A 27901-nucleotide genomic window follows, 5' to 3' on the forward strand; every position below is an offset into this window, starting at 1 on the left:
GCGGTGCGGAGGAGGCGGGGCGGCGCGCGCCGGGGCCTATCGGCGGGGGCCACGTCCCACGTCCCCCGGGTGCACGTCCCCCGGGGTGCGGCGGCGCGGCGCGCGGGAGACCGAGCGGGAGGTAATTCCCGGCGAGAGCTTGGGCGACCTCTCCGCTCCGGGGTCCTCCGCGTGGCCGGGGTTGGGGGCCCCAGACCCCTGGGGCGGTGAGGCCGCGCGGCCCGGCCCGGGGGCGTAGGATCCACTGGGAGGATGCGACCTCACCTCCAGGAAGTGAGAAGGGGAGGACTCGGGCTGCCAGAGGGGCAGAACCCCCGACCGGCAGGGACGCCTTGGTAATCCCGGCGGCTGATAACCGGGACTTGAATTAATGCTCCGGCAAGTGGGGACGGCGAGGAGGGGACAAATTGTAAGCCCGGAGGAGGTGATCGCTCTTGACTCCTGGTACCGTGGGAGACTTGTCCATACCGGACGCCGTTCTTTGTCAGGGGTTCTAGCTCCCATCCTCTCCACCCACCAAAGAGCCTCAACCCCTTATCCTTGGCTATTCACTGTTCGTAGCTCCATCTTCAGCCTTTCTCTCCACGGAGTCTTTTTTCATCATTTTCCCAAATTGTTCGGGTTTCTCCCATTTTATTTACTTATTTATGATAGAGAAAGAGAGAGAGAGAGAGAGAGAGGCAGAGACATAGGCAGAGGGAGAGGGAGAGGGAGAAGCAGGCTGACGTGGGATTTGATCCCGGGTCTCCAGGATCGCGCCCTGGGCCAAAGGTAAGGCGCTAAACCGCTGCGCCACCCAGGCGTCCCAAGGGTTTCTCCCATTTTAAAGAAGGAAAACCTCTTACTATCTCTTATCTGGTTAATTAACTTAACAGTGCTTGTTGTATACAACTTACCTGGCCCAATGCTCAGCTCTGGGGACTCTACTGTCAGCTTATGGAGTTGTTTTTTTTTTTAATTTTTATTTATTTATGATAGTCACAGAGAGAGAGAGAGAGAGAGAGAGGCAGAGACACAGGCAGAGGGAGAAGCAGGCTCCATGCACCGGGAGCCCGACGTGGGATTCGATCCGGGGTCTTCAGGATCGCGCCCTGGGCCAAAGGCAGGCGCCAAACCGCTGCGCCACCTAGGGATCCCAGCTTATGGAGTTTTGTAGCCAAGTCTGGGAAGTGGATACTGATCAAAGAAACAAAATAAAAAAAAAAAAAAGAAACAAAATGTGAAATTATAATTAGTATAAGAGGAAGAATGGAGAATTACACAAGAGGGTAAGATTTGGGGAGGGGGTGCAAGAATGAGTAACTGTTAGACGAAGCACAGAGTACGAGCTGTCCAAATAGAGGGAACGGATTGGGTGACGTCAAGGTGGGTAGACATGTGAGGGATTGACGCAACTATTTAGGCAAATACGGCTGGAGCACAGTGAGTGAGGGGATGAGGCAGGTGGGGATCTTTGGAGCCTACACAACTATATTAAGAGGACTGGGTTCTCAGAGCAATGGATGTGATAGCCAAGGTCCTCCAGTGGCTCACAATGCACTTAGTGATCCTGTGCGCCCTACTTTCTTTACTTCTGACCTCATCTACTACTCCTCCTCCTTTGGTCCATTTGAACCACACTGGCTTCCTTATTATTCTGCAAACACACCAGGCACTTTCCTTAGGGCTATTGCACTAGCTCTTCTTTAGGATGCCTTTGGCTAACTCCTTCAGTTGCCTTAAATCATTGATCAGGTATCACTTTTTTTTTTTTTTTTTTTTGATCAGGTATCACTTTAATAAGGCCCACCTTGACCATGTGGTTTTATTTTTTATTTATTTTATTAAAAAAAATATTTTTTATGAGAGACAGCCTTATGTGGGACTCGATCCCGGGTCTCCAGGATCATGCCCTGAGCCAAAGACAGACGCTCAACCACTGAGCCACCCAGGCGTCCCAACCATGTGCTTTTAAATTGCAACATTCTGGGGCGTCTGGATGGCTCAGTTGGTTAAGCATCTGCCTTTGGCTCAGGTCCTGATCCTTGGGTCCTGAGATTGAGTCCTCCGGTGGGCTCCGTGCTCAGCAGGGAGTCTGCTTCTCCTCTCCCCACCTCCGCCCCACCCCCCCACTCATGCTCTCTTGCTCTCTCTCTCTCTCTCTAATAAATAAATAAAAAATCTTTTAAAAAAAATAAATTTGCAACATTCCACCATTACCGCTCCTTTTCCCCTTAACCCATCCTACATTTCCTCTTTATGCTAGTACGTATCACTCAATATCCTGTATAATTTGCTTACTATTGTTTGCCGCCTCCCCCCCCCCCCAAGACTATAAGCTCTACAAGAACAGGAACCTCTGGTGTATTATTTACTGAAGTATTCCAAGTGTTTAAAACTGCTCGGCACATAGGCACTACATAAAAATTTACTCAGTGGGGCAGCCCGGTGGCTCAGCGGTTTAGAGCCGCCTTTGGCCCAGGGCGTGATCCTGGAGACCTGGGATCTAGTCCCACGTCGGGCTACCTGCATGGAGCCTGCTTCTTACTCTGCCTGTGTCTCTGCCTCTCTGTGTCTCTCATGAATAAATAAATAAAATCTTAAAAAAAAAATTTACTCAGTGAATTAGTGGGAAGCTATTGAAGGTTTTAAGTAAGAAAGTAACATGATCATGTCTTAAAAGGCTGCTTTACTCTGGAGAATGGATTGTAGAATGAATTATGGTGTTAGTTTGGTGAAGGAAGTTTGGCTGTGAAGAAGAGAGTGGGTTTTGTAAAAAGGATTGAGGAGCAAGACCTTGAGCAGTCAAGTTAGGAGAGACCATTCTTTCATATAATGAGGAGAAGGAGAATGCAGGTAAGTGCAGTGTAAATTTGTACATTCATTTTTTTTTCTCTGAAGGAGGAGGCAAGCTCTTGATGAAAATGGGGTGCTGAAGTCAAGTTTGAAGGAAAGTTTGAACCAGGGGCTCGGTAGGGACTGTAGTGTGGCACAGCACAGGAGTGCAGTCTCTGGAGGCAGACCTTTGGGTTTGGGTGGACAAGTTGCTTAATCTCTACAAGCCTGAATTTCCTCATAATTAAAATAGAGGTAATATTAGCATATACTTAACGGAGTTGTCTGGAGGTTGAGTGAGAATTTGGTAAAACTCTTAGCATCATAGGGTCTGGCATGTAGTAAGCCCTCACTGACTGTTAGCTCTGTTCGAGAAAAGGGCACCAAAAGAACAGTGAGGGAACAGTGAAGATCAATCAGATACATTTCTCATTACCAGTGGGCAGCCAGCTTTGGTTTACTAGATCAAGAAAAGATTAGAAAAAAAAAAAGATTAGGAATAAAAATAGCACATCTCCTTCCACCACCACCCCAACTTGCCATCTGCTCTCAGGCAAATCTTTTCCCATCTTTGACCCTTGGAAACCTTTCTGTAGAATGGAAGTTTGGATGCATGATGGTTCAAGGCTGTTTCATTGCAAATATGCTACATCTCTAAGCAGATAAACTTCCTACCTGCCCTATGCTTCTGGACACACCTAATAAACCCCTCTCCACACATACAGTCACAGTGAGCATCTGAGACACACAGGTGCTCCCACACAGGACCCAGCCCAGCCCTGGCCTCTTATCTTGTGTCTCCAAGATTATGCTAATATTGGTCCCTCTGAAGTCACTTGCAGAAACTCAGCCCGAATGGTCCTACCTCAGTGTGCAGCCGGCCAAGAGCAAACTCCTGAGCCTCTGGAGAGTGAGTAAAGCTAGCCACCCTATAATGAATGTTATAGAGAGGGAGGTGGCTGTACCCACTGTGGGGCCCTAAGATTCAGCCTCATTGTGACTACTTTGGGCCTTTCTCTTCTAGGCCATCATGAAGAAGCCACAAGCAGCTGTGAGAAGTCGTCTTAGGAAGCAGGCATCCAGGCAGGAGGGAAGTGAGAAGCGTGTCCTCAGCAGCAGCCAGGTCAAGCCTTCTACCGCTGCAGGTGAGGAGCTTGGTCCTAGTCAAAAATGAAGGTGCTGGTTTCATTGGCCATGAGGGGAGGGAGATTCAGGCTGGGAAGGAAGTGTGGTATGTGTCAGGGCCTGAAGGGACTAATTAAGGATCTAATTCTGACTTTGCTCTATAACTTTGGGATAATTGCTCTGAATGGCTGCTTTCCTACCAGTGAAATGGAGCAATTGTTTGTGCATTTCCTTCCTCATGTGGCTTTCATGGGATCAAATAAGTTTATGAGCCTGAATATGTTTTTAAGTGGAAAAGCCCTGCACAGGTATACATTATGCTTAGCTGAAACTGTTGGGCTTTCATAGTGACCCAGAGGCAAAGGAGGCAGCAGAACCACCCTGGGAAAGTTCAGACCAGAAATCTGGTATGGTAACACACCACTGGAGAATTCTGGTCTGACTCCAAGTCCAAAGCTTAAGCAAGGGGTTGGGGCTGGGGGAAGCCCTCAGTGGGAGAGCAGGCCGCAGTGCCCCGGGCAGTTGGTACAGCCTGTGCAGGGGCAATGCCTGAGTCTCCTGAGGCCCCCAGCAGGCTTGGCCAAGCGGCAGGAGGTGGCATGGCAGGCCTCTGTCTCCTCATACCATCTGTTCAGAGACACAGCCGAGGTCATGGCCTTTCGGGAGAACCTACTGAACTGGTATGACCGAGAGAAGCGGGACCTGCCCTGGAGAAGGCTGGTAAGCAGGCGACAGACAGGACAGTGGGGTGGGAGGTCGGTGCCCAGCTCTCTCCATCCTAACTCTTCATCTGGGATTGCGTTGGCAGGCAGAGGGTGAGGTGGATCTGGACAGGCGGGCGTATGCTGGTGAGTGCATCTCTTGGGAGTGAGGCTGCTTTGCCCAGATGCCCACTGGTCTGGGGCCCAGGGGCTGTGTGCTGAGAGCAGGGATGCTCAGCAGCGCCCTCATGCCAACCCCTCTCCCCCAGTGTGGGTCTCAGAGGTCATGCTGCAGCAGACCCAGGTCGCAACGGTGATCGACTATTATACTCGATGGATGCAGGTGACTTTAGGGAAGGAAGGGGAGGTCATGAGCCAGACCCCAGAGAGAGCCTAGCCTTTGGGGTGGGGTAAAAAAGGCTTCCTTTACCTCCCTCAACCTTGGTCTTACTTCTTTTTGATCACCTTGGAGCTGTAGAAGTGGCCAACGCTGCAGGACCTAGCCGGTGCTTCCCTGGAGGTAAGAGCCCGGGGTAGGGGGAATGGGACAATGGGGGACTGACCACTGATCCCTCTGATCTCACCCACAGGAGGTGAACCAGCTCTGGGCTGGCCTGGGTTACTACTCTCGAGGCCGGCGGCTGCAGCAAGGAGCTCGGAAGGTAAGGGAGTCACAAGGTAAGGGGGTGAGCCCCAGGGCCTCAGTTGTCTCATAACCTGGAGCCTTCCCACCCCAACCAGGTGGTAGAGGAGCTAGGGGGCCATGTGCCACATACAGCAGAAACCCTGCAGCGGCTCCTGCCTGGCGTGGGGCGGTACACAGCAGGAGCCATTGCCTCCATTGCCTTTGGACAGGTGAGCCCATAGCCCACCCCCACATTGTGTGTGCCCACCCCCCTTCCTCCCAGACCAGGCTGACTCCTGGGTTCCTCTATGCCAGGCAACCGGTGTGGTAGATGGGAACGTAATACGGGTGCTATGCCGTGTCCGAGCCATTGGTGCTGATTCCAGCAGCACCCTTGTCTCCCAGCATCTCTGGTAGGATATGGGGGTCATGGGGAGACTGGGAAGGGTGTCTCCAAAGGGTCTTTGGTTCACAGCAGTGTTTCCTTATAGGGGTTTAGCCCAGCAGCTGGTAGACCCAGCCCGGCCCGGGGATTTTAACCAGGCAGCCATGGAGCTGGGGGCCCTAGTGTGCACCCCACAGCACCCGCACTGCAGCCAGTGCCCTGTGCGGAGCCTGTGCCGGGCATACCAGAAGGTGAGCCATCTGGGGAAGGGGCAGGCAGGGCTCCTAGAGGGCGACCCCTACCCCATGACATCTGCCTTATGCCTCTTAGGTGGAACGGGGAAAGCTCTTAGCCTCCCAGAGCCTGCCAGGCAGCCCCGACGTGGAGGAGTGTGGTAAGTGCCAGTCCCAGCCTGTACTGCGCCGTCCAGGAGCTGCTGCTGGAAGCCTCGTTCCAGTTTATCCTGGCAACCTGAATAAGATTCTGCAGAGCCGGGCCATGGCCTCTCTCTGGGCTTGGCACCTAAGCTCACCTGCCTGAGTGGCGCTTGCGGATCTCTCTTCCCAGCTTCCAGCACCGAACTGTGCCAGCTGTGCGCGCATCCCACAGAGCCCTGGGACCAGACCCTGGGAGTGACCAACTTTCCCAGGAAGGCCAGCCGCAAGCCCCCCAGGGAGGAGTGCTCTGCCATTTGTGTTCTAGAGCAGCCCAGGGCCCTTGGGGGTCCTCAAATTCTGCTGGTGCAGAGGCCCAGTTCAGGTACCTAGATCCTTGGAGTGAGGGCGGTGGCCTGAACTATAAGGGAGAAATGGAGGAGTCAGCAGCTAAATTCTGACCACCATGTCTGTGCCTTCCCTCAGGTTTGCTGGCAGGACTGTGGGAGTTCCCATCAGTGACCGCAGAGGCCTCAGGGCGATGTCAGCGTGAGGCCCTGCTGCAGGAACTGCAGAGTTGGGCTGGGCCCCTCCCAGCCTCCCACCTCCAGCACCTTGGGCAGGTGAGTGAGCAGTGGGAGGGACAGGAGTGATGGCTTGTGTGGGCACATCCATAGGCCTGTTTCAGCCCCTTGACCTTCCTCCAGGTGGTCCACACCTTCTCTCACATCAAGCTGACATATCAAGTATACGGTCTGGCTCTGGAAGGACAGACCCCGGTGACCATTGTACCACCTGGCGCACGCTGGCTGACCCGGGAGGAGTTTCACACTGCAGCTATCTCCACCGCTATGAAAAAGGCACTATTTGTGTTGTCTTTGTTGTACTTTTTGGTGTTTCTTGTCTATTCTATGTGAACCTGTTACCATGTAAACAGGGAGGAAAAAAAAAGCATGTTTTAAACAGACGTATAGGGCCATGAAGTTGAGGAGAGACCTCTTTGGGGGGAAAGGTGCCAGCCCTGCACTCTCCCTCTTCCCTTGCCTAGGTGTTCCGTGTGTACGAGGGCCAACAGCCAGGGATCTGCAAGGTGAGTCTCTTGGCCCTCACCCAGCCTTCTTTCCCCAGGCCCAAATCCTTGGGTTTTCAGTGAGTTAAATGGTACATGTTTGGGTGAACATTATCCACTCCAGACTTCACCATGGGGAGAGGAATAGTTCTTCCTTGGAGACTTTATAGCCTGGAGTCCAGGGTGGAGAGGGAATAAGAACAAATGATGGAGACAACAGGTCACAGGTGTGTGAAATGCTTATAGTAGGTTTTGTGGTTTATGAGGTGGAGAGCTTTCAGTTCTGTCTGGGAGGCAAGGATCAGAAAAGGCTGCTTAGAAGCAGCAGCTGGTAGGTAATCTCAGTCTAAGAAATGAATCATTGTCTCCAGGTTTGGGAGGGGAATTAGCAATAAGAATGTTCACACTGGGCCCAAGAGTAGTGTGAGCAAAGGTTGCATAATCCAGTTGCAGGGTGCAAGGAGCTGTAAATATTTGATGGGCAGGGCCCGCACAGACCAGGTAGGGCTATGAACACCAGGCTAGTAAAGCATTTTTAGTGGAGAGAAGAGTCAGATTTGTATGTTAGTTAATTACCTTGGGCTGCCATTTAGAGTTGATCAAAGAGATAGATACTACAGATAGATTAGAAGCTTTACAACATTCAGGCTAGAACGGGAGCTGTATTAGTGTAGAGGAGAGGGAGCTGAAGGAGAGGACTCCCTGCTGCCCTCTAAGTGCCTCCTTCCTTTGGCTTCGCACAGGGTTCCAAGAGATCCCAAGTGTCTACTCCATCCAGCCGGAAAAAGCCCAGCCCTGGCCAGCAACTCCTGGATAGTTTCTTTCGGCCTCTCATCCCTACGGATTCATCCAACCTCAACAGTATGGCCCAGTGACATCTCTAGAAGCCCCCATTTCCTGAGAATCCTGGGTTTTTGGTTTTGTTTTGTTTCTAATTTTATTTGACAGAGAGAGCATAAGCAAGAGGAGCAGCAGATGGAGAGGGAGAAGCAGGCTCTCTGCTGAGTAGGGAGCCCGATGCAGAGCTCAATCACAGGACCCTGGGATCATGACCTGAGCCGAAGGCAGATAGATGCCTAACCAAATGAGCCACCCAGCAGCCCTTGAGTCCCGTTTTTTAATAAAGCGCTTATTTTTATAGTCATTTTGGAGATTTTTCACCCTCTCCCTAGCCTTCTCATTCTTCTCTGGGGGACCTAGAAAGTGGCAGAGTCCTGCTTGGTGCTGACTTCCATTGCCGAGGGCTCCCAGCCAGCCCTGGGCCAATGGAGGTAGGAGTTCTGTCCAGAGTGATCTGTCTTCCTCCAGCCCCTAGGTGAGAGGGAGAGAGCAGTTGCAGGGGGCCCCTGCCAGTGGCTGACACCCAACACCCTTGGTCTACGTCTCTGGTCAGCTGATTTGCTCCAGTCAAATGGTATTGTCCTACAGCAGGTGGTTGGGCTCAGCCCTGACCCAGTCCCTCCCCACCTGTAGAGGCTGCTCCCTAGGAAGAAGGGAAACGAGGGATCCCTGGGTGGCGCAGCGGTTGGGCGCCTGCCTTTGGCCCAGGGCGCGATTCTGGAGACCCGGGATCGAGTCCCACGTCGGGCTCCCGGTGCATGGAGCCTGCTTCTCCCTCTGCCTGTGTCTCTGCCTCTCTCTCTCTCTGTCTCTCTGTGACTATCATAAATAAATAAAAAATTAAAAAAAAAAAAAAAAGAAGGGAAACGAGAGGATTTGTTCTGTCTTAAATTCCTACCTCAAATACTAAATTTACTTCTGTATTGTTTCATACGTAGTGCAACAATACAGCAAATCAAGGGGTTAATAATCATAAAATTGGGGGTAGGGTACAGGGAAATGGGATCAGAGAAGGTCACAAAGATGGTTCAAAAGTATTGGTAAGTTCTATTTCCTAATTCTGTAATTCCTTTATTATTCTTTATATCTTGCATATATATTAGTAATAGACTAATAAGAATATTTCATAGTTAAAAAAAAAATCCCACCTCTTTGGACTCTAGTGAGAGCTTCACATTCCGGAAGGTACGGAAGAAATGGCGGCCACACCTGGCCTGTAGGGACAAAGCCCTTCACTCCAAGCCTTTGCAGGTGTTTCTTAGTTCCAGCCGGCCCTGTGCTCCAGGACAGGAGGCTGAACCCAGCCCCCACCTTCTGGCTTCCTGGTCCCTGGCGGCTTGCTCCTCCTGCACAGACTGCCACAGGGCACGGATGTTGCCCTGGCCAAAGCCTGTGGCCCCCTGCCTCTGAATTAGCTCCAGAAAGAAAGTGTCCTCTGGAAAGAGAGACTTGGTGAAGACCTGAAGCAGAAACTTGCCATCCTCGCCATCCAACAGGATCCCCCATCGGGCCAGCAGGCTAGGCTCATGCCCTGCAGCTAGGATCTGCCGTTCCTTGCCGGGCTGTTGGTAGTACGCCTCAGGAGGCGCCAGGAGCTGGCCCCCAGCCACTGCTACCCCCTCAGTGGCTTCTACGATGTTGGGCGTGTACAGCCCCACGTGCTGCAGCCCTGGTCCCCTGTGCCGGGCCAGGAACTGCTCCACCTGGTCCTGTCCACTAGAAGCCCCCGGTAGGGTCTCCGCCAGCACGAGGGTGGGGACAGCACTGCCCGGTGGGCTCTGCAGGGCCGTGAGCTTCAGTCCCCCTCGCCCAGATCCTGCTGTCACCTCGAGGCCCACCTCGGGATCCTCACCTGGGCTCAGCGGCAGGTGGCGGAAGCCTAGACAGTGGCGGAACCAGCGCATCAGTGTGGGGGAGCTGCCAGGGGTGCAGGCCAGGGTCAGGTGGTCCACGTGGCTGACCCAGCCCGGGCCGGCTGCAGAGGGCACGGACTGGAATCCTGGCAGGAAAGGCCCTCGGAAGCCGGCACGCTCCACGAGTGTCAGGCTGAGGTTGCCGGCGGGCGAGCTGGCCACGGCGTAGGTGGCTGTGCCCTGCGCATCCTTCACGCTGACCGGGGGCACCGGCACGCTGCAGCCCCGCGCGACCAACGCCCGGGCGGCGGCGCCCGCATCCGCCACGTCGAAGCACAGGTTGGTGGCGCTGGGCACCTCATGACGCGGGTCCAGGCCGTACAGCGGCTGCCGCGGCCCTGCCCCCTCGTTCACCAAGAAGACCGCGTCGCCGCTGCGCAGGGCCAGCTGCCGCCAGCCTTCTGCTTCCCGCACCGCCAGGGGCTGGAACCCGAAGAGCCGCCGCAGGTCGCGGGCGAGGCGCTGCCCCGCGGGCACGTGGAAGGCAACGTGGCACAGGCGACGGGCGTGCGCGGCCATGGCGGCCGGGATGGTGACCCTGGCTTGTCCTTCCCCCGGGGCCGCTCACCTGTGTTCAGGACTCGCGGACTCTCCGTCCGGCTTTGTCGTCGGGAGCCTGTGGAGTCCAGTTTTGCCCACAGAGCGCGTCCCTCGCTCTTTTCCGAGAAGTCACGGACGCAGCCCTGAGGGGCCCCAGGTTCTCCCGGGGACGCCGTCCTGCCCCGCGAGCTGCGCTGGGGCCTTGCGGGCAGCTGGCGGGCGCTGCAAACCACGTGGAGCCGGGCGGGGGCGGAGCCGGGCGGGGGCGGAGCCTGGATGGACGGAGCCTGGATGGACGGAGCCTGGGGGCGGTGCCAGCGCCGCGGCACAGCCCCTCCCACCCAGGTCCCGGCGTCCGGGCTGCGGCGAGGGCACGGAGCTGCCCTTTCCCGGAGCCTCTGGCTGGGCCACGCCCGAGGGCACTGGGCCGCCCTTCTCCTCCCACCCCGGGGAGCTCACAGTAGCTGCCTTCACGCGGTACCAGGCGCCGGGCTTTCTCTCACCCCCCTAACCTTAGAGCCGAGGGAGCCAACCCCAGCTGGGGGAGGACCCAGAATTCCTACCCCCTCCCACCCTCGCCCCCACCCTCTGCACGGAATTTATCAATGTTGTGTTTTAGCTTAAAAAACGCTAGAAAGGGATCCCTGAGTGGCGCAGCGGTTTGGCGCCTGCCTTTGGCCCAGGGCCCGATCCTGAAGACCCCAGATCGAATCCCACATCGGGCTCCCGGTGCATGGAGCCTGCTTCTCCCTCTGCCTGTGTCTCTGCCTCTCTCCCTCTCTCTGTGTGTGACTATCATAAATAAATAAAAATTTATTTAAAAAAAACGCTAGAAAATTTTGCCTTTGAGTCATAATGTTCCTTTAAAACTCTAAAAAGTACTGCTTTTAAGTTACAGATTTTCTTTCCTTCCCCAAATTGGTCCAGAGAAATTGACGTTATAGGAAGATAGGCCATTTGTATGGCTCCTAACAAACCTCTGTCCATTCTCTCAGCTGCACCTCTTTCTTCAACCCCATTTATATTTCAACAGTCTTTTGCCCCCTTGTACCAAGGAAGGTCTGGTAGAAAAACTGGTGGCTCAGGTCCTGGAGCAGCTGCATTGGTGTTCCTTCCCCTCCTGACCCTATAGGACTAGAACTCAAGCTCTCTTTGTGCTTCACAGTTTCCTGACTGGATATTGGGCCAGAGGAGCCCTCTGTAGGCATTTCTGGCCTCACACACAATTGCGTGACATCACTGGATTGAGGAAAGTAGGAGTCTTCTGAGACTTCAGCTGGTGGCCCTTGAAGGATTTGAAAAGGGCATTTCAAGAAGGGTAAATGGCATGAGCAAAAAGATCCCTGACGAAGGTGAGCCAAACCCTCAAAGGAGCAAAAAGAGCATAAGGTCGTGGAGACATTTGGGATGGATGCTATGGTTCCAGGCATTGTAAAGGAGATTCCTTCGTCCTGGAGCCTGATGTAAGACCACTGAGTATTACATCATTGATAGGTTCATTGGCAAGAGGAAGAAGGATGTGATGGAAGGACAGGGCTGAGAAAAAGATGTCCAGCTGTGTGTTCCATCTTGCAGCCAGGAAGGCAGTACCCAGAAGCTGATCAGCAGTGGTAAAAGTCTACTCTGCAGACTAGTCAATTTGAGAACATGGGTTCCAAAAGCCAGGTAGACCTTGGGTTTGAAAACTACTTCCAGGGGCACCTGGGTGGTTGGTCAAGTGTTGCCTTCAGCTTGGGTCATGATCCCAGGTCCTGGGATTGAGCCCCCTGTCGGGCTACCCCACCCCTCATCCCCTCCCCAGCCAGCAAGGAGTCTGGTTCTCCCCGTCCCTCTGCCCCTGACTCATGCTCTCTCTCTCTCTCTTAAGTAAATAAATAAAATCTTTAAAAAACCTCCCAAAACAAAAGCAAACTCTACCTCCAGTATTTAGTAGCTGTATGACTTGGGGCAAGTTGCTTACTTTCTCTGAGCCTTAGTTTTCTCTTCTGTAAAAATGGGAATAATAATAGTACCTACTTCGCAGGTGTTTGTGATTAAATAAAATAGTATATTCTGCAGCCTGACAAGGGGTCCAGGATTTAGCCTGTGAACCTGGGCCTGGCTATGTGGGGTAAGGGCATACAAAGTGGGTTTCTATGTCACAAGGTGAGGGGCTGCAGTAGGACTCAGGATAACAACCACATTAGGACTACTCCTCCCTCTCTGGGGCTTGATCCCTGGGAAGGCTCTAGAAAGGCCCTGGCATTGGTGTGGATTCTGGAGGATGGGGCCCTGGGAATAGGGTTCTGTGAGGGCTGGGGCAGCTGGGACTATCTTCTGTCCTCACTATCATGATCAGTCTCCAGGTGAGCAGCTCTAGTGCCTCCAGGCCTTTGGTCCTGCCAAAGGGGTTTCCACTCAAGGGCCCTGGGTGTGGACAGGGAACAGAAACTGGTTTTCTGATGCATCACTTCCCACCTGCTTCTGAGGGAGAGGACAGATTTCTAAAGGCCAAGTAGAGGGTGACTTAGAAAAGAAAGGGAGGGGATCCCTGGGTGGCGCAGCGGTTTGGTGCCTGCCTTTGGCCCAGGGCGCGATCCTGGAGACCCGGGATCGAGTCCCACGTCGGGCTCCCGGTGCATGGAGCCTGCTTCTCCCTCTGCCTGTGTCTCTGCCTCTCTCTCTCTCTCTGTGACTATCATGAATAAATAATTAAAATCTTTAAAAAAAAAAAAAAGAAAAGAAAGGGAGATCTTAGTTAGGGCAGGTTGTCCTGCAAGGGTGCTGTGCTGGACCTTGATCCAGGATGCAGGTTGGGCTCTTTAAAGGCCAGACAGGGTGGCGGAGGGTAGAGGTGTTCATTGTCCTTAGTCTCCCACCTAGCTAGACTTCAGTTCCTGCAGCCCTGCTGGTCTCTGGGCTGTGACCAATGTAGGACCCCTGTCTCCTCATGGTTAGGACCCTATGGGACTTTCACATGACGTTGTCCTTCCTGCCTGGCCGGGACTGCTTTGTTGCTGGGGCTAGAGGTGCTGAGGGTAGGCGCTGGAGGGTATGCAGGTCCCAGGTGTGAGGCGATGCCACTGCAGGAGTCCTCCTGCCACACCTGCCTTCCAAGAGCCTGTACAGCCACATCCCTCCTGCAGCTCTCAGCCTAAGCCGGGAGGCTGGCAGAGGCCCACTCTTCTCCAAAATCCTGACCTTCACCCCAGTCCTGTCTCTCCTCTCCCAGCCTGAAAAGGTGGGGCTGGGAACTAACTCACGCCGCTCAGGTCCCACCCCCCACTCCCCTCCAGGGCCAGGTGGGTGATTATCAGCTGTTGTTTTTTAACATGACCTCTGGGGGTCACCCTTGGCTTGACATTTTACAAAGGGTGGCCTGGAAGACCTCACAGAGGAGGTGACTTTTGGGTGTGTATGTGTATGTGGTAAAATGCACATGAAAGAAACGCCTGGGTGGCTCAGAGGTTGTGTGTCTGCCTTGGGATCAGGCCCTGATCCCAGGGTCCTGGGGTCGAGTCCCACATCCGGCTCCTTGTGGGGAGCCTGCTTCTCCCTCTGCCTGTGTCTCTGCCTCTCTTTTGGTGTCTCTCATGAATAAATAAAATCTTAAAAAAAAAATACACATACCATAGTAATGTTTACCTTGTTAACCATTTTTAAGTGCACAGTTCGGTTGTATTAAGTACACCCATCACCATCATCTATCCACTGAACTCTTTCCCTGTTCCCCAGATGAAACCCTGTCCCCATTAAAGAACTCTCTCCCCTCCCCCAGTCCCTGGAACCACTAGTTTACTTCTGACTATTCTGGGAGCTTCATATAAGTGAAATCATGCAGTATTTGTCTTTCTGTCCATCATTTCACCTTAAAAGGATTTAAGGTCACCAGTGATTTTCATGTTATTCAATGGACAATTTTCAGATCTCATTTCACTGACTCTCAAAAATATTTTATGCATTGTCTATTTTTTGAAATACTCTTGCCCTGGCTTTTAGAACATCACACCCACCTGGTTTTCCTTTGGTAGCATTCTCTCTCCTCTGCCTGTTTTTTTTTTTTTTTTATGATAGTCACAGAGAGAGAGAGGCAGAGACACAGGCAGAGGGAGAAGCAGGCTCCATGCACCGGGAGCCCGATGTGGGATTCGATCCCGGGTCTCCAGGATCGTGCCCTGGGCCAAAGGCAGGCGCCAAACCACTGCGCCACCCAGGCATCCCTCCTCTGCCTTTTTTTAAATGTTGGTGCTACTCAGGGCTTCGGTTATCATCTCCTTGCTAGATGATCCCCACATGTATGTCCCGCTTCCTAATCTTTATTCAACTGCTTTTTTGCCATCTTGATTTGGATATCCCACTGTCACCTCAGATTCAACATGCCCAACATTGTTCCCCTTTTACTCACAGGTACTCCCATATGAGCACCTGTCCCACTCTCTCCAGTGGTATTATTCAGAAACCTACATCATTTTTGAACCTTTCTGTTTCTCATCCCTCATCTCCAGCCAATCCCATGTCCCTGCCCATTTTATTTCCGCAACATCTCTCGACTCATTCCCTCCCTCTTCATTCCTCTGTACCACCCAAGTGCAGGGCCTCACTGTCTCTGCATCAACTGGATGCTACTAATTGCCTGGCTTTAGGTTCACCACTGTCCTAACCAGTCTCCACCTTGTAGCCAGAGTTAGCTTTGAAAAAATATAGATCAGGGCAGCCCGGGTGGCTCAATGGTTTAGCGCCGCCTTCAGCCCAGGGCCTGACCCTGGAGACCTGGGATAGAGTCCCATGTCGGGCTCCCTGCATGGAGACTGCTTCTCCCTCTGCCTGTGTCTCTGCTTCTCTCCCTCTCTCTCTCTGTGGGTCTCTCATGAGTAAATAAATAAAGTCTTTAAAAAAATAAAATAAAATAAATATAGATCTGATTATGTCGCTGTCCTACTTAAAAACCTTCACTAAGCTCTGGTTGCACATAGGATAAAGACAAAAAAAGTTTCTTCTGGCTGATTAGCCACTGACAACCTTTCCAATTTTTGTCGTCATTCCTCCACACTGTAGTTTCTTGATGTTTCATGCTGCCTCCCACTCAGAACTTTGGTCTTTGCTGTTCCCTCTTGACTAGAATACCTTCTTTCCCACCCGCCTTGACCTGGTTAACACTTTATCAATCATTAGGTCTCAGATGAATTTGTTTGAGGATGTCTTCCAAGACCGTCAAGACTTATGTCTAGTGCCTCAGAATTTATTTATTTATTTATTTATTTATTTATTTATTTATTTATTTATTTATTTTTAACACTTTATTTTTTTTAAAATTTTTATTTATTTATGATAGTCACAGAGAGAGAGAGAGAGAGGCAGAGACACAGGCAGAGGGAGAAGCAGGCTCCATGCACCGGGAGCCCGACGTGGGATTCGATCCCGGGTCTCCAGGATCGCGCCCTGGGCCAAAGGCAGGCGCCAAACCGCTGCGCCACCCAGGAATCCCGGCCTCAGAATTTATTAATGAACAAATTAAGGCCTCAAGGGTCTGGTGGGTGATTATCAGACTGCATGCTTTTTTTTTTTAAGATTTTATTTATTTATTCATAGAGATGCAGAGAGAGAGAGAGAGGCAGAGACACAGGCAGAGGGAGAAGCAGGCTCCATGCAGGGAGCCCGACGCGGGACTCGATTCCGGGTCTCCAGGATCACGCCCCCGGCTGCAGGCGGCGCTAAACCGTTGCGCCACCGGGGCTGCCCTGCAGGTTTTAATATAACCTCTAGGTGTCACTCATGACCTCTGCTTAACAAGGATGTGGCTGGGTACCTGGAAGGAGGGGCTGAGTAGGTACCCGCCTGGCCCACCCATCCAGCTGGGAGACGTTATGGGAAGCCCAGCTTCTTTCAGGTCTGACAACTACTCCATCTGCTCTGGGTCAGCTGCCTTGATAGGGTGACCAACCATCCCAGTTTTTCCAAGACTGAATTTCCAGTGCTCTCAGGATGTGGAAATTTCAGACCTAAAACTGGGACAACCCTGGGCAAACCATGGGCAGAGGGGCCAAAACCTCCATGTCTACATGAGACTAAGGTCTAGGCCTAGCAGGAGAGCTTAGCTATAACCCAACCTGGCCAAGTTGATAACAGCAACACTACTGGTGGGGTGACCTTGCAGCCCAGCGGTTACAAGAATTTTGGGACAGAAAATATATATAGTTTTAAAATTATTATTTTATGTTATTTTTAAAGAAAATCTGAGCTTTTCCCCCCAAAGCACTGATTTTTTAAAAAGATATTATTTATTAATTTGACAGAGACAGAGAGAGAGGGTACAAGCAGGGGGAGTAGCAGGCAAAGGGAGAGGCAGAAGGAAGCTCCCTGCTGAGCAGTGAGGCCAATGCAGGGCTCAATCCCAGGACCCTGGGACTCCAGGACCATGACCTGAGCTAAAGGCAGATGCTTAACCAAATGAGCCACCCAGGTGCCCCAACTATATATACTGAGTATAAAGAGACCCACTTATATCTGACAATGCTACCATTGCTTGAGTGCCACTGGGCATAACACACTTACATATATTGTTTCTAATCCTCACAGAAACCTCAAGAGTACAGAAGATAATTCCCCTTTTTGGGATGAGAAAATAAGACTCAGGTTAAGTGACTAGCCTAGGTCACACAGCTGTTAAGTAAAATGGTGAAATTCAAAGGAGGCCCCACCATAGGCTGTTGTCCTGACACTAAGTTGTGTCCTCACTGAGGAGCCAGGGTTGTGTTTCCGAGAGTCCAGGATGAACCCAGTCAGTTCTTATTTGATTGCAAATGGACATCTGGACATGGGAGAAACACAGGTGAGGAGCCATCAGGAGCTAGCATGAGTGAGAGGGACAAGTGAGGGTTAGGAGAATAGGTGGAATTTGTAACAAGGGTCATGCTCAGCACTGTAGCTTGCTCAAAGTTTGGGCTCAGTGAATGGTTGCAATTAATGATCTAGCCAGCCACTTCCCTTTCCCAGAGATATGGTAAGGCTGAGTTTTATTTTCGCCTAGGTGGTTGTTGAGGAATTGAGCTGCTTCTGAATATTCAACAAGAGTTGGTTGTGTAGAATTACTAACAGAGAACTACTTTGGTTGTGTAGAGGTATGGGCAGAGGCCTGGCTGGGCTGGGCAATGGTCAGAGCCCTGATGGGCACTCAATGGTCTGGCTGCCAGATGTTTACTCCATAGGAGGGGTAATAAGACTTTGGATTCCTTTAAGAATGTAAAGTTTTCTGACAAGACAGTGATTTGGGTTATGCCATTTCATTTTATTTCCTTGGTGATGTCCAAAGACTTTTAGGGTGCGAAAGCTGTCCACAGATGTGCCTAGCCTCTGGACCTAGTATGGCTTGGTGCCCTGTGGCCAGGTTCTGCCCATAGCTCCACTCTGCTAATCCAAGTCATCAGAGAGCTGGAACTTAAGAAAGTCTTCCCCAGAGCTCTCTGCTCTTCCCTAGGTGGCTTTCCAACTTCTGCCAGAGAACTGGGCCTCATACACTGGGCATAAAGGAGGGTTGGGGAGGAGGGAAACCATTAATAGTTGCTTTGTACTTTTACTTTGTAGAAATACCTCATATATTCCAGCTTGACTAAAGGGAGGAGGATTTTGTGAAATAGTCACCGACAGCATATCATCAAATTGATATGGGACCTCTTGCCAATAGCTCATGGAAGATAGTGACTTGGTGCAGTGGAAAGCACATGACTTTAGAATCAAACAGAATTGGGTTCTGCTACTTTCTTGCTGGGTGATCTTGGGAAAGTTACTCGACCTCTCTGAGTCTTGATTTCCTCAATTGGTAAATAGGAATAATAATAATGTCTATGTTACAAGTTTGTTTTGAGGTCTAAATTTGTTAACCAATGTATATAAATCTCTAAATCTGGTATAAAAATATAACATTTATTGAGGGCTTATTATGTGGCATGCCATGTGTAAGTGCTCTATAAGCATAGCATGGACTCATATAGCCCTATGAGTTGTACACTTTTTTTTTAAAGATTTTATTTATTTATTCATGAGAGACACAGGCAGAGGGAGAAGCAGGCTCCATGCAGGGAGCCCGACATGGGACTTGATCTTGGGACTCCAGGATCACGCCCTGGGCTGAAGGCGGTGCTTAAACCGCTGAGCCACCCAGGCTGCCCAGTTGTATACTTTCATTGCCTATGCTTTATAGATGCAAAACTGAGACTTGAGGAGCTTGAATAACCTGCCCAAAGTCACAAAGCTGCTAAATAGCAGATCTAGGATTTGGACCCAGACAGTTTCCAGCTCAGGCATACTTAATTACCAAGCCATGATGCCATATGGAACAGGGCTGAATAAAGAAAAGCTATTATGATCATAGTAATTTAGTATTAAGTGCTTTTTATATCCATGGTGCTAAGTGTTAATTATTAGCATATTTGGATGCAACATTTATCCTTTTTGTTCCTATTTTTTCCACAGCCATGGCAACAAAGAGCCTTGTGCTTGCTACAGCAGAGCGTCCTGCTTTTGTCCGATCCAGTCCGGTGCGTCAGTCTCTGCAAACAACAAAAGATGTGGCCACCGGCCGCCTGTCCCTGCCCCCACCAGAGGAACAAGGGAAGCTGAGGCCTTTCTGACTGGAACCAAGCTAGAAGTGTAGCAGACAGGTACAGATTGGCAGACTGGGAGCAGGGCTCACAAAAGGGAGGTCATGCTTAATAAGCCTGATTAATTTCTTTGAGTGGCAACAATGCAAAGGGACAGGGGTGAAAGGAGGGACAGTAATTCATCCTGATTCCAAGGCACAGGAACGCTGCTAAAACCAACACGGGGATTTTGTGGAGATGCTGCTGGGGCCTGGAGGGGTTTGATGGGGCTCAGCCTTGGGGGCAGCTGAAAGGAAACTCAGTGAGTGGCTCATGGTGACCTAGTGAAGAGGAAACCCAGAGCAGGGACAGAGCACAACCTGCTCAAGCCATGTAACCAAGACACAAATCTGACCAGGACACCTGCCTATTAATTCCCTTCCAATGGCTTCCCACCACCTAAATATGGTATAATGTAAATGAGAGTGAAACAATAAAAACTCCATTTATTTGATACTTACCATGCATAGGGTACTTTACAGAGAGGAAACTGAAGCAGATAGCTGAAGAAACCTGCCTGGTCACACAATTACTAATATACACTGAGACTCCACCCCAGTCTGCTTTCATAGGCCCTGTGTTGACCCCAACCTAATTTGAGTACTGTTTTTAATGGTGGTTCTCTTCCATCAGACAGGAGGCTCTTCTGTAGCAGGTCCCATAACTAAATCTCTGCAATGTTAGCCCTCAGTAGATGTTGGTGATGCCGAAGCTCCATGTCCTTTATGCTTCTTCCTCTGAACACTCTCCATAGATGAGTTCATCCAAGCTTTTGGCTTCAATTCTCAGTTCCTGGAGGAAGACTTCATAATAGGCATTATAACGACTCCTTAACTTCAACACCACCCCAGATGATTATTCTGAGTCCATCATATTAATATTCCATTCTTCTCACCTATAACTGGCTTAGGAATGGGGATATGCTCTGGTCCTTTCTAGTGAAGCTAAGGGGACATTTGCTGGGGGGCTTCTGGGAAAGGTTTCTTCACTCCTAGGAGAGCCCCTGGAAGCAATAATGATTCTTCTTCCTGGGAATGTTGTCAAGTCTGAATGTGGCCTGAAACTAATGCAGCCATTGTACTAACAGTGGAGGATGAAGCCAACAGCAAGGATGGCAGAGTGCAGAGCTAGAAGGAGTCTTTGTCCTTGACAGCACTCAGTCTGCCAATCCTAGAGGCCACCCTAATGCTGAAATTCCTCAAACAAGGGAAATTAAATATTGTCACTGCTGAAGCCATTGAGAATGGGCTTTCTGATATTTGTAGCAGAAAGCATTCTTACTGAGACAACTAGGGCAGCATTATGGCTTTTGTGGTTCCCTTCCTCCAGAATGATTTTTTTAAATTATATTTCATGATTGCATTGGCATAAAGATGAATATATTAATATTGTACATTAAAACATCTTTGACTTAAAAGTTTGTTTTTCCTTCTGATTTAAAGAAGGTAATTTTAAAATTTTTTTTTTTTTTTTTTTTTTTTTTTATGATAGTCACAGAGAGAGAGAGAGAGGCAGAGACACAGGCAGAGGGAGAAGCAGGCTCCATGCACCGGGAGCCCGACGTGGGATTCGATCCCGGGTCTCCAGGATCGCGCCCTGGGCCAAAGGCAGGCGCCAAACCGCTGCGCCACCCAGGGATCCCCAATTTTTAAAAAGATTTTATTTATTCATGAGATGACACAGAGAGAGAGGCAGAGACAGAGGCAGAGGGAGAAATAGACTCCACATAGGGAGCCTGATGTGGGACTTGATCCCAGGACCATGGGATCATGCCCTGAGCTGAAGGTGGACACTCAATCAGTGAGCCATCCAGGCGCCCCTGATTTAAAGCAGATGAAAGCATTTTTTATGGATCCCTAAAAATATTGGAGAACTAATGTGCCTAGTGTGCATAGTAGATAGAATGGCCCTGGATAAAACTCCCAAATAGCCATCTCCAGTCCATACCTCCTTTTTGACCTTCAAACCTTCATATCTAACTGCTTATTGGATAGTTCCACATGGGTGTCTTACCTCAAATTTAACGTACTTATGGCTGCACACATAATTTTGCATATACCTTCCTTTGTCTAGGGTCCCCTATCTGAAGGAACTATTCACCACCCAGATAGTTGCACCAGTCAGAAACCTGGGTCCTCAACCTCTCTCACCCCATGCCCAATCCATCACTAAATGCTGTCAATTTTCCTTCTGAAATGGCTCTTAAAAGCATTTACTTGCTTCCATTTCCACTCTTATCTCCACTGCTATTGTTCATGTTACCAGCATCTCTTGCCTAGATTACTGCCATGGATCCTAATGGTCTCTCGGCATCTCATCATCCCTGTAATCTTTTATCTACATTGTTCTCAGAAAGATCTTTTCAAATTGCAAACCTGATCCCGTTATCTCCCTGGTTAAAACCTGCTGATGGCTCCTGTTGCTCTTGTGACAGAGACCCAAACCTTTAGCTAGGCTTCTGTGGCCCTGTCTAGCCTGGCCCCTGCCTCATTTTGCTTTTCTCTCTTACTCTGTGGTCAGCCACACGTTTTTCCCTTAGCTCCTCAAACACAAAGGCTCTCTCCCGCCGTGGGATCTTCACACATGCTATTCTTCCATTTTCTACTGCTCTTTCAGTTTAAATAAACTTTTCCAAGGAAGCCTTCACTCTCACTCTCTCTCTGACTCCCCAGTCTACCTATGGGCATTGGGCAAGTTTCTTAACTGCCTGATCTTCTGTTTTCTCATCTGTAAAATGAAGATGGTAATAATGCCTAACTCATAGCTTTTTTGTGAGGATTAAATAGAATGATGAATGGGAAGCACTGTGAGGTCATACTGGTGCTGTCTTCTGCTTGGGCAATTGTCCTTCTCTCTGCCTGTCTTTCTAGATGGGAAAAGTAGTGGAGAGACACCCCCACCCACCCCGCACCGCCAATTCTATGTGGGAATCTTGGGGTAATACAGGCCCTAAAATGTGAGGGTTTTGAGGAAGAGCATCTACACAAGGACACTCAAAAACTTCTAAGTGACTTGAGTGAAACCAAGGAGCTAATTGTGCCAAGGAGTCATTGACAATGCCTGGATTGGGCAAGAGGTACTCAGAGAGAGGGAGAGATCAAGAGAACCTACAAAGGTCAGGGAGAGAGCGGAGGTCAGCAGGAGCACATCACATTTCTATCAAATCTCCAAATGGCCTGTAACCTCTAGAACAAAAGAACTTGGCTGCAATGGGGTCTGTATGTCAGGCAAACCTTGGCTTCCATCCCCACCCTATCACATATAGGCTGTAGGATCAGGAAAGTCACTTTACTTCTCTGTGCCTCAGTTTCCTTATCTATAAAATGAAGTTAATGAGCTTATTTTGTAAGGTTGGTAGGAGGATTAAATAGAACTGTATTAGTTTGCTCAGTCTGCCATGATAAAGTACTATACAGGCTACCTTGATTTATTTATTGTACTTCGCTTTATCATGCTTTGTAGATACTTTTTTTTAAGTTTGAAGGTTTGTGGGAACTCTGTTGAGCAAATCTATTGACTCCATTTCTCTAACAACATTTGCTCTCAGGGCACCTGGGTGGCTCAGTTAAGCTTCCAACTCTTGATTTCAGCTCAGATCGTGATTTGGGTCTGTGAGATCAAGCCCTGTGTTAGGCTCTGCGCTGAGTGCTGACTATGTAGCCTGCTTGAGGCTTGAGAGTCTCTCTCTGCCCTCCCCGCCCCCTGCTATACTCTCACTCTCTGTCTCTAAGAAAACCAAAAAGAATGTTTCCAGCAGCATTTGCTCACTTCATGTCTCTGTGTGATATTTTGGTAATTCTCACAATATTTCAGGGGTGTCTGGGTGGCTTAGTCAGTTAAGCATCTGCCTTTGGCTCAGGTTATGATCTCAGGATCCTGGGACTCAGCCCTGCATCGGGCTCTCCACTCATCAGGGAGTCTGCTTTTCCCTCTCCCTCTCCATCTGTGATCTCTCTCTCACTCTCTCTCTCTCAAGTAAATAAATAAAGTCTTTAAAAAAATTATCGCAATATTTCAAACTTTTTCATTATTATTATATTTGTTACGGTGGTCTGTGATCAGTGATTACAACTCACTAAAAGCTCAGATGATGGTTAGCATTTTTAAATTAAGGTAAAAAATATAAAATATATATATACCTTAATTTAAAAATACATATATATATATATTTTTTTTAATTTTTTATTTATTCATGAAAGATACAGAGAGAAAAAGGCAGAAACATAGGCAGAAGGAGAAGCAGGCTTTCCGCAAGGAGCCTGATATGAGACTCAATCCCGGGACTCCAGGATCACACCCTGAGCCAAAGGCAGATGTTCAACTGCTGAGCCACCCAGGGGTCCCTATATATTGTTTTTTAGACATAATGCTGTTGCTCACTTAAAAGACTATAGTGTAGTGTAAACATACTTTTATATGCACTAGGAAACAAAAAAACTTACTTGGCTCTCTTTATTGGAATATTCACTTTATTGCAGTAGTCTGGAACTAAACCCACAATATATTTAAAGTAGAACTTTATCGCAGACTAGGTAACTTAAACAACAGAAATTTACTTTCTCACAATTTGGAGGCTAGAAGTCTAAGATCAAGGTTTCTGAGAGGTTGGTTTCTTTTAAGGCCTCTCTCCTTGTTGATAGCCATCTTCCTCCAGTGTCTTCCCATTGTCTTTCCTTTTTATGTGTCGGAGTCCTAATCTCCTCTTCTTATAAGAACAACAGAAATATTGGACTAGGGCCTTCTCATAGGACTTCATTTTACCTTAATTATCTCTTTAAAGGCCTTATTTCCAAACATGGTCATATTCTGAGGTACTGGGGACTTCAACATAAGAATTTTGGGGGTCACACAATTCAGCCCACAACATAGACATATATCTGTAACTAGCAAACAGCAAAGACTCAGTTATGCTAATTACCTTTTGTCTCTAATTGGAAGAGCAGACAATGGCAGTGGACTCAGAGTCCCAGAGTTCTGGGACAAACCAGATGTTGTGGAAGACACAGAAATCCAGGACACAGTCCTTGCCTCAGGATCCAAAGGCTTTGATTGGGATGTTAGCTCCTGTCAGGAAAAGACAATAGAAAGCAGCCTCCGATGTGAGCAGGGTGAAGGATCAGACAGTTTGATGTGCTGTGGGACACCCAAGAGGAGCTGCCCATGAGCCATTGGATGGATACCTGTGGAGCTTCAAAGACTGTTCTGGTTTGGTGATGTAGATTTGGGAATCACTGTAATAGAGATGAAGCTGTAGTAGAAATGAGGGATAATATGGCATGTATGGAAAGAAGAGGGCCAAAACAAAGTCCCAGTTTTTTGGGAGAGAGAATTTGATTTGCCCAGCTTGAGTCCAATCACCTGGGGTTAAGGGGTGAGAGCCAAGTCAGATAAACATGGCTGCTGGGTCCCAGAGCCCCAACCTTGTAAGCAGACGTAAGAAAGGTCATTCTTCGAGAAGGCAATTGTTAAGCTGATGTGGCATCAAAAATATGGCTACCAGAGTATCCTCCAGTTGAGTTGGCACTCACATTTAGTAGGCACTCAATAAATATATGCTGAATCAATGAATATAAAAGTTAATGAGTTAAATAACAAAGGACTGAATAATCTTGACTTTTTTGTAACATTGTTTTTATTGACAATAATGGACATACTATAAAATTCTCAATTTTAAGGTGTACAGTTCTGTGGTTTTTATTTAGTATTGGCACATATTTTATTTAGGTTGATTTCATGTTTCCTTTCATGAGTCACATGATTGAGTCCTGTGTGGATATAGAGGCAGTATGATCCCCCATCTATAGTTTTTCTTACTCAGAAGGTAGTCTGAGGAAAGAGACCCCTCTCCCTTCTTTGGAGGATGCTCAAGGGCAGGAACTGGTAAGGCTACAGGTGGCCCTGGCCAAAGTAAAGCCGGTAAATGCCAAAAAACCTCTCAACAATGGAGGCTGGCATTTTAGAGCATGGAAAGGACTAGAAAGAGAGTTCTTATTCCTTATACCTTCTGTTGGAAGAGTAATGACCCCTCAAAGAAACATGTGTCTTAATCTCTGGAACCTGTGACTATGTTATATTATATAGCAAAGGGGAATTAAGCTTGTTAATCACCTGACTGATTATTAGGTGGGCCTAATATAATCAGAAGGGTCCTTAAAAGTGGAAGATGGAGGCAGAAGAGGAATTAGAGGCAGAGAAAGGGATATAATAATAGAAGCATAGGTTAGGGTAATTTGATGCAAGGGCTTAATCCCTCTTTGATGGCTCTGAAGGAAGAAGGGAGCTATAAATCAAGGAATGAGGGCAGCTGGAAAAGGTAAGGAAATGGATTATCTTCTAGACCTTCCAGAAGGAACACAGCCCTGCCAATAACCTTCATTTTAGCCCAGTGAGACCCATTTTGAACTTCTGGCCTCTAGAACGATAACACAACAAATCTGTATTGTTTGAAGCTGATAACTTTGTGGTGATTATAAAAGCAGTAGGAAACTAATATACCTTCCTAGCTAATTCCTAACAGGGGTAACAGGAAGATCCACTTTTAGATTTTTGATCCCTTTAAATTGTTCTCTATATTCTCTAAGATCTTCGAAACTTTGTCTTCATGGGTCCCATTTTTCCCTTCAGGCAGAGGTCCCTTTGGGGATGTTGCTGAATCTTTAAGCACAAGAACATGTCTACCCAAGTCCATCTGTCCTCCCAAGGCCTGTTCCAAATGCCACCTTCTGCTTGAAACCATCATCATTTTCCCCAATGGATAATCCTTCTTCCTCTCCATCCCCGCGGCACACTCCTCACTGGGACACTTGTCACACTGTCTTCTATATTCAGGATTTTGTCTCAACTCCTCTAGGAGCTTGCATCTTGTTTGTCCTTTGCTTTTTTAAATTGCCAGCCTTTGTAATCAGGAAAGGGGATGTACTTTGTTCCCAGTTTGGGGAGAGAGCTCAGCAAGAGATAAAGAACAGAGATGTGTTGTTTTCCTAGGACTCTAATCTCAGCTCCTTGTTCCTGCTAGCAGATGATGTCAGCCACCAGAAAAAGGCAACAATAAATCCAGTGCTGAAGGCCAGCCAATGGCTGCTTTACTTACTGTACTGGTTATCTCCTGTACCCAGCTCATATCCTCTAGGCCCTTCTTTGACACCATCATTGCTGGGGAACCAACTTTACACACATTTCATGTGACAGCACCTCATCTCAGCTCCTCTATATATCTCACTTTCTGTCTTAGGGCTTCTGTAAGAACCACCTGGCATTCTTGCTGGTGCTCCTAGGAAGTGTGAGGGCTTAACACGTCATGAGAAAACCCTTGACCAAAAAGAGATGGGAGTTGAAGGATAAATGCTCTTCCCTTATGACCTATGGGGAGACAATAAAGGTGGTTTTCCACAGCTTCTCAGAAGGTTTCAATAGATCAAGCCCCAGTTTCCATAACTGTGATCAACTCAAGCATACACTTTTTTTTTTTTTTTTTTTTTAAGGGAGAGAGTGAGGTTTTGAGGGCAAGGGGGCAGAGGCAGAGGTAGAGGTAGAGGGAGAATCTTAACCCTAAGATGCCAACCTTGTGTCTGAGGCTGTACTTGTATCACATGACTGGACTGACCAATATTAAACAGCCTGAGGCCAATTTGAGTGTCAGCCTTGTAGGTCTGACCCAAATACAGAAACTGTAGGAATCACTTATCTTCATCTATCCTTTCACCCAGATGTAGCAGCCTTTGAGTTCCCTATTCTTTTTTTTTTTTTTTTTGAGTTCCCTATTCTGAACATATTTTTGGACTAAATGCTAAGTCATCAATGATTTCAACAAAGGTATGAAGAGGCCTAGGCTATATCTTACTCATTTTGGGATCTTTTGTAGTTTATTACATGTATCAGGTGCTCAATCTGAGCAAGCTGAAGTACCACACCTATTACATAACTCCTCTCAGTGTTTCTAGATAAATCGTGGCTCTTTTTGCCTGCTCCTGCCTGACACGTACTGTACTGTATAGTAAAATGATAGTAGTATTTATTGAGCACTTAGAATATTCCAGATAGTAAGTGCCTTATGTACACTATCCCAGTTATTATTAATAGCCTTCCTGTATAATAGGTCTTCTTATTATCTTCATTTACAGGTGTGAAAATTGAGGCTCTGAGAGGTTAACTCATTGCCTAAAGTTGTATAGTATGTAAGTAAATAGTGGAGCCAGGATCTGAATTCAGCATTTCTGACCCCAGAGCTCTCTTAGTCACAATGATCTGGTAAGCAAACAAAGACTATTGTATAAGGACAGACATGTAGATCAATGGGATAGAATTGAGAGTCCAGAAATAAATCCATATACCTATGGTCCACTGATTTTTAAGAATGCCAAGACTATTCAGTGGGGAAAAGATAGTCTTTTCAACAAATGATGCTGGGACAATTGAATATCAATATACAAAGTAATTAAATTAGACCCCTAACTATCACCATGTAAAAAGATTAACTCAAAATGGATCGAAGACCTAAATATAATAACTAAAACTATAAAACTCTTAGAAGAAAACATAAACATAAGTCATATCGATGTTAGATAAGGCAATGACTTATTAGCTATGACACCAAAAGCCCAAGCAACAAAAGAAAGGAAGAGAAGTTGGAAGAGAAGTTTATTTTTTTTATTTTTAAATATTTTATTTATTTATGATAGACATAGAGAGAGAGGCAAAGATACAGGCAGAGGGAGAGACAGGCTCCATGCCAGGAGCCCGACGTGGGACTCGATCCTGGGGCCCCAGGATCGCGCCCTGGGCCAAAGACAGGCGCCAAACCGCTGAGCTACCCAGGGATTCCTGGAAGAGAAATTTAATTTATCAAAGTTAAAATCTTAAAAAAATAAAAATAAAAACAGAATTAAAATCTTTTGTGATTC

The 27901-nt window shown here is 48.4% G+C and overlaps 2 protein-coding genes and 1 long non-coding RNA gene across 23 annotated transcripts in view; 1 reads left to right on the forward strand and 2 right to left on the reverse strand.

Moving 5' to 3' along the window:
- Nucleotides 1–20: 20 nt before the first annotated feature.
- Nucleotides 21–8237, forward strand: MUTYH (mutY DNA glycosylase). Of its 18 annotated transcripts, none has more exons than XM_025420295.3 (17): nt 21–121; nt 3647–3724; nt 3839–3959; nt 4511–4659; nt 4748–4787; nt 4910–4983; nt 5119–5160; nt 5231–5302; nt 5382–5495; nt 5581–5678; nt 5757–5901; nt 5981–6044; nt 6218–6409; nt 6511–6647; nt 6702–6884; nt 7073–7114; nt 7837–8237. In XM_025420295.3, exons 3-17 carry the CDS (start codon nt 3845–3847, stop codon nt 7966–7968), a joined length of 1599 nt encoding a protein of 532 aa, XP_025276080.3. In that variant the 5' UTR covers nt 21–121; nt 3647–3724; nt 3839–3844; the 3' UTR covers nt 7969–8237. The 18 variants fall into 18 exon arrangements, with proteins under 18 accessions (XP_025276080.3, XP_035554835.2, XP_048950428.1 ...); XM_035698942.2 differs by having other exon boundaries at nt 42–121; nt 4514–4659; XM_049094471.1 differs by having other exon boundaries at nt 43–121; nt 4514–4659; nt 6732–6884.
- Nucleotides 612–10631, reverse strand: HPDL (4-hydroxyphenylpyruvate dioxygenase like). Its single transcript, XM_049094480.1, has 2 exons — nt 9082–10631; nt 612–1176 (listed from the first exon to the last, which is right to left on the reverse strand). Exon 1 carries the CDS (start codon nt 10363–10365, stop codon nt 9166–9168), a length of 1200 nt encoding a protein of 399 aa, XP_048950437.1. The 5' UTR covers nt 10366–10631; the 3' UTR covers nt 612–1176; nt 9082–9165.
- A 13553-nt stretch (nt 10632–24184) lies between these two features.
- The window catches only part of LOC112642591 (uncharacterized), a 67090-nt gene continuing 63373 nt past the window's right edge, over nt 24185–27901 (reverse strand). For all 4 annotated transcript variants that reach the window (XR_007402495.1, XR_007402496.1, XR_007402494.1 and 1 more), the window contains one exon: nt 24185–27821. This is a non-coding gene — a long non-coding RNA (uncharacterized LOC112642591). The remainder of the gene's footprint in view (nt 27822–27901) is intronic.

This window comes from Canis lupus, chromosome 15, assembly GCF_003254725.2.
Source record: "Canis lupus dingo isolate Sandy chromosome 15, ASM325472v2, whole genome shotgun sequence".
NCBI lineage: Eukaryota > Metazoa > Chordata > Mammalia > Carnivora > Canidae > Canis > Canis lupus.